We start from the raw sequence: 5,462 nt of genomic DNA, 5'->3' as shown, positions 1-5,462 counted from the left end.
TTTTTTTTTTTTAAATAACAGCTTTAAAAAAAATCAGTAGGTTTATTGTAGGTCTCAAGAGGCGCACAGTATGAATAAGTGGAACGCCTACATGTTGTCTCTACAGAATAACCCATCACTTGGATCCAAAAGAAGCAGCTAAGCCACTGAGTTTCATTCATCATGATGTTTTCTTCTGTTTTTTCTTTTCATTTTCTTCCTTTTCCTTTTCAATTTCAGCAACATACTTCTCAATTTCTTCAGGATTTAGGATCTAAAACAGAAACAGAGGTGACCCTCAAGATACTAATACAACTTTCAGACTTCGTTATTTGTGCAGTTCTAGTTCTGACAGGGAAAGAAAGAGTTAACTGCTATTTATCCAAGCCGGGTACCTTCTACAGACACAACAACATTCCTTGGCCACTAATAATCAACAGAAGCATTTGCCAGGGCAGAACGTGAGATGAAGGGCTGGAAGTTAATGCAGACCAACAACCTGCTACAAAGGGAGTAAAGCAAAACAAAGACTCTACCTTCAGCGGCTGTTCTCGCCTCATAACCGCCAGCTCGATGTTCTTCCCACCAGACTGCACCACCTTAGGGAGGGAGATGGAGGCGTTAGAAGTATGTCCAGAAACTACCTTCAGCAACCCTCGTCAAGGTCGTCTCAGAAGGAGAACAGGTACGGGCGGGGGGACTGTTTCACTCCTTAGCTCTCACCACTTGGCTGCTGCAACTCTCACAAAAGCAGTCTGCCCTCTGGCCTCACTGCACTCAGTGGCTGGAGAGGAACCCCTCGTTTCCACCACCTGACTACTGATATTTGCTACATCTCAAACCTCTACTGTAGAATATTCTGCATCCGGTTTAGCACACCTTTGGTGCATGTTTTAACACCCAGAACTGAAGACTTGGTTCCTCCCCAGAGAACTGCTACTAAGTTCTTCTGTGTAAGCAATGGAAACTGTTCCCTGAAATACTCTGAACCTTTAATTCCACACCCATGTCCCACAAGGAACAGTTTTCACAGATCTTTTACCTTGTGACACACACACAGATTTTCATGGACTCCTGTTTATGAACTTGATCCAGACGTACAGTGAGAAGTCACACCAGGGATCTGAAACACTCACCTCAAGAAGGGCCTTGATGACAAGTTTAATAGTTAGATCATCTGTTTCGATGGCTTCATCGGTATAGTTTTTCTCCAGGAATTCACGCACAGATTTCGCTCCTCTGCCAATGGCATTAGCCTAGAAACATTGAAGGGGGGAAAAAAAAAAGATAATGAAGTTTAGAAGAGACTTCATTTCAGAAAAAGCAAGAAATGAGTCGTGCAATTACATAATCTCATTACCATGTATTTTTCAGGGGACTGTGTTCAGTTACTGCCCAAATATCACACAAAAAGACAAGTCATCACACAGAGGTGTGTTTTTGTCAAACAGGACAAGATTTTCCAAGCAAAGCTGAACTGCAGACTGCCCTTCACAGTAAATTTGATCCTGAAGGATTTCTGCAGCTGTTCGCCAGCACCATCGGATCAGCAAGATCTCCGTCCTACGCCTGTCTCTCTTTCACAGAGACACGAACTCACAAATACCTCACCACTGCTCCACGAGAGACAGAATCGACTCACCTTCCAAGCATGGTAGGTACCAGAGGGATCGGTCTGGTACAGCCGGGGGGTTCCATCAAAGTCAAATCCCACGATAAGAGCAGAGATGCCAAAAGGTCTGCGGCCGTTACTTTGCGTGTATCTCTGATCAGAAAGAAGAGGCACTGACTTCAGAAGCAGTTCTAAGCAGCTTTACAGAGGAAAGCAGATGCCGGGCAAGTTACAGCCACAAGAGGCACCAGAAATATTTTTAGTGGGCTCTCTCTCCGATCTAGCTGGTTCAAGTTAGGATTCCGTGCCTTACAGAAGACCTGAAGCAAGGCAAGCCAGCGGTGATCACTGTTCCTAAACACCCTGTTCCTAAACCCCCGCTGAAGTTTGCTGCAGTTACAGTGATGGGAAGAACCTCCCTCGGCTGCTGGGTGGTGCCGAGAGGCCGAGCCTGCAGGCCCGGGTGTAAGGCTCTGACAGGCACGCGCAGGGAGCCAAAAAAGAGGACGGTGACGCCTCAACACGAAGTCAGTCGTCACCAGCGACTTGCGACGATTCCATCGGGAAGCACGGCCTCCCTGCAGTGACGAGCAGGCTCCGGCACAGCCCATGGGACAGCCCTCCCGCCACCACATCGCGGCCGACAGCTCCGGCACAGTGGGAATGCTGCGCGAGATCGATGGTTTGTCACAGCTTCAGAGAAACCGGGAATGTGCCAGAACGGGAGACAAAAATGCGAGATTGCTGTGAAGGACCAAAGTGAAGCTCTGGGAAGTGGCATTCTGCTCCAGCAGGCTCACGATTCTTGCAAGAATCACGCTACTGTCACCACCGCTATACTTACACATGTCTCCGCATAAGTAAATTAAGACTTTTTCTAATCCCCACTGGTTGCTCAAAATCAGTTTAATACACCAGCAAATGAATAGCTTTGTGACAGAACACAGTTGAGCATATTTTGACCCCGCAATTCATTTTAAATTCATGACTGTCAAATGTACAAGGTACTCAGTACTGTGTTGATTTGCTCCTCTCTTACACCTCCCTGCAATAGCTCAGTAGGAGGAAAAAAAACAAACAGGAGCCACAAAGATACTCTGACAATAACACGGCACCATTGTTATGAGAGTGAGTTAGAGCTGCAGATGAGCAGAATGTTCCAGATGGTATCACAAAGGTAGTTATGCAGTCCTTACCAGTACTAATTAATGTTTTCATCTTGGGAAAAAAAACCAAACCAAAACCAAACACTAATAAATCCTCCTTTTCTATTACTACATCCCTACTTCCAATAAACACCCACAAGTTGCTTTGTTACACTGATTTTTACCGAGCGAGGAGGACAAGGCCAGGAGAGACAGTTCACAGACTCAGCCTGCAGGGCTGTTCATCAGGACTGTTTTCCCGCGCTCTGACGTACCTGTTTCAGACTGGCGATGTACCGCGTGATGTACTCCACGGTGACGGGATCCTCCACGGTGAGCCGGTGGCTCTGGCACTCCACACGAGCTCTGTTTATAACGATCCTGGCATCGGCCGTCAGCCCTGAAACGACAGCGGACGCCGGCACTCGTGCCATGTGTGCAAAGGGAACAACTCGTCTGGCCCCCAGAGAGGCAGGAGGTCAGTGCCAACAGCGACGGGGAACACAAACAAGAGGTCGGGTGTTCTCAGGTTTGCTGAGCCAGAGCAGCGTTTTTAAGGCAGGAGAAAGAAGCTGATGTACCAAAACAAGGAGGAGATTTAGTCTGCAGCTTTGCGGTTTGTGAGTTAGGCAACACGGGCAGTTCTGAAGCAGGTAATGGAAATATTACCGCCAGCACTGCACCTAACAGCAAATTAGCAAATTCGTTTCATTTCTGGTGCAGTCCCCCAGCTGCAAGCCAGGCTTAGCTGCACAGCAAATGCTGTCTAGGTGATGAGGCTACGGCAGCATGAGGTTAGCTGACAGAAACGAGTACGTACCTTTTTAAAAAAAAAAAAAACAGAATAAACTTACTTTACTTTTTAGCTTATGATGCCATTTTCAATTCACAGCCTTGCTTCCACTGGAGAACCTTTCTTCAAGCTTGTGAGCCCGCCTGCACATAGCGCAACCCTTCCCCAAGCAGTAAAGCAGCAGACTAAATCTAAAATCCATTGGGTTTTGCTGGTTAAATCAGATCTCCCTTTAAAGCATTACTAACACCGACACAAACGTTCTGAACTGCTTGAAGAGAGGAGAATCATTCTGAAATACATCTTCTCTCCAACTATATTGTGCTGGGTTTTTTAACTTTCATGTCTCCTTTTTAAGCTTTGAACAATGAAAATGAAGGCATCTGGAACTGGAAGAATGTGGAACTAGAATACTTATGCTTCAAATCCAGAGCTGTTCATTCAGAAGGAGACTTCTAAACAAGAACAGAGATTTTTTTTTTCTTTTTACTTTTTATTTTGTTGTTGTTGGGTTTTGGGTTGTTGGGGTTCTTTTGCGACAAGCCTACAAAATTTAGCTTTTTTGGCGTGATGCAGGTGGGAAAGGGTCCCTGTAATTGATGAACTTTCTTACAGCTCCTGTAATACACATTAGTAATTTGTATTTTATACACAATACCTATTTGAATATTTAATCTGAAATACATAAAATATATACACACACATTTAAACAGAATGTTTCTGTATCTGTGACAATGACACATCAGCTTCATCCTCACATTAATCAGTCTTAATGCTCACATTAAACCTAGAGGACCTGAGTAACCTGAACAAGTATTTCCTCTCGTTAGATCACTGGTGTTCCCTCTGTATTTATCCACACAGGAGGCTATTTCAAAAAGAATAAGCAGCTGTGGAACTATACTCCTTCCCCACAGTCCTCTTATTCTAAACGCTTCATGTTCTCAGAATCCATAGATGTACCCAAAAAGTGCCCAAAAACTGCCAAAACCCCTGAAGGTATCAAATACCTGCAAACGCCATGCAGACGTTGTCATCGAGAGCACAGATCTTCCGTACGGTTCTTTCATCCTGAAGTTTTGCCACAGACTTCTTCTCCACGCCGAGAACAACAATATCCTTCCCTCTTACTCCAACCTTCAACACATTAAACAAAAAGTTAAGCTAGGCTCAGAAAACCTAGTAGTTGCAGACTTTACTGAATAGGAAAAAAAAACAAACAGAAAACCTCCACGTGGTAAACATTATTTCAGCTTGAAGTCAGCATCTTATTTCTCGTTGCCACAACCTGGAGAAAGGACTGATGTAACCAAAACTGTGTTAGATTCCAGTTTCATAATCAGCCAATACCAATTTAAATCGGTGTGGCTCCCGAGACACATTCTTCACTCCTCCTCCCAGCCTTGCTGTCCCCATCTCTCCCCAATCCCAGCACTTGTGTTTCTGCAGCCAAAGAAGCGGGATCAGCAACAAAACTGACCCCACAACTGCTCCGCTGCTACTGCTCAACTTGGAGCCCAAAATGCTGAAGATCAGACCAAGTAAAACCTACAAGCAGCCTCTCAGCAGCTTGCTGCCGTAACGTCCCAATTCATATTCCCAATATGCCTTTTCCAGCATCAGGGAGGAAGAGAAGAAGTTGTTGACCTTTCACACTCATTCCTATTGCTTCTCACAGGGTGACGGAGTCATTTTGTTCTTACGGCCCTGCTGTTAGTGTGTTACAGATGTTTCCAGAAACATTAAATATAACCAACTACTCAACAAGACAGAGGCAGACTGTATTAAATGCTAGCTTCCATTTTACAGCGGTTTTAATTTCTGGGGGAAAAAAAATAAAGAAAGGAGAGCTTATTTGGCACTAAGTCGTTACATTTATTCCCATCCCAAAGGCAGTAAATTTTCTTCTGGGTATTTTGTTATTTGGAGATTA

The 5,462-nt window shown here is 44.7% G+C and overlaps 1 protein-coding gene across 1 annotated transcript; it reads right to left on the bottom strand.

Annotated features, from left to right (window-relative positions):
* On the bottom strand, window positions 1-4,666 carry PSMA7 (proteasome (prosome, macropain) subunit, alpha type, 7; the record flags this gene model as incomplete). Its single annotated transcript, XM_009871449.1, has 6 exons — window positions 1-253; window positions 516-578; window positions 1,116-1,235; window positions 1,622-1,744; window positions 3,012-3,136; window positions 4,540-4,666. Coding segments are annotated over 6 exons (651 nt in total), but the record flags the coding sequence as incomplete, so codon positions are not given.
* Between the last annotated feature and the right edge of the window lie 796 nt (window positions 4,667-5,462).

Source organism: Apaloderma vittatum, unplaced genomic scaffold (assembly GCF_000703405.1).
Source record: "Apaloderma vittatum isolate BGI_N311 unplaced genomic scaffold, ASM70340v1 scaffold23026, whole genome shotgun sequence".
Lineage (NCBI taxonomy): Eukaryota > Metazoa > Chordata > Aves > Trogoniformes > Trogonidae > Apaloderma > Apaloderma vittatum.
The sequence above is the reverse complement of the archived record's forward strand: the minus strand, read 5'-3'. Positions and strand labels throughout refer to the sequence as shown.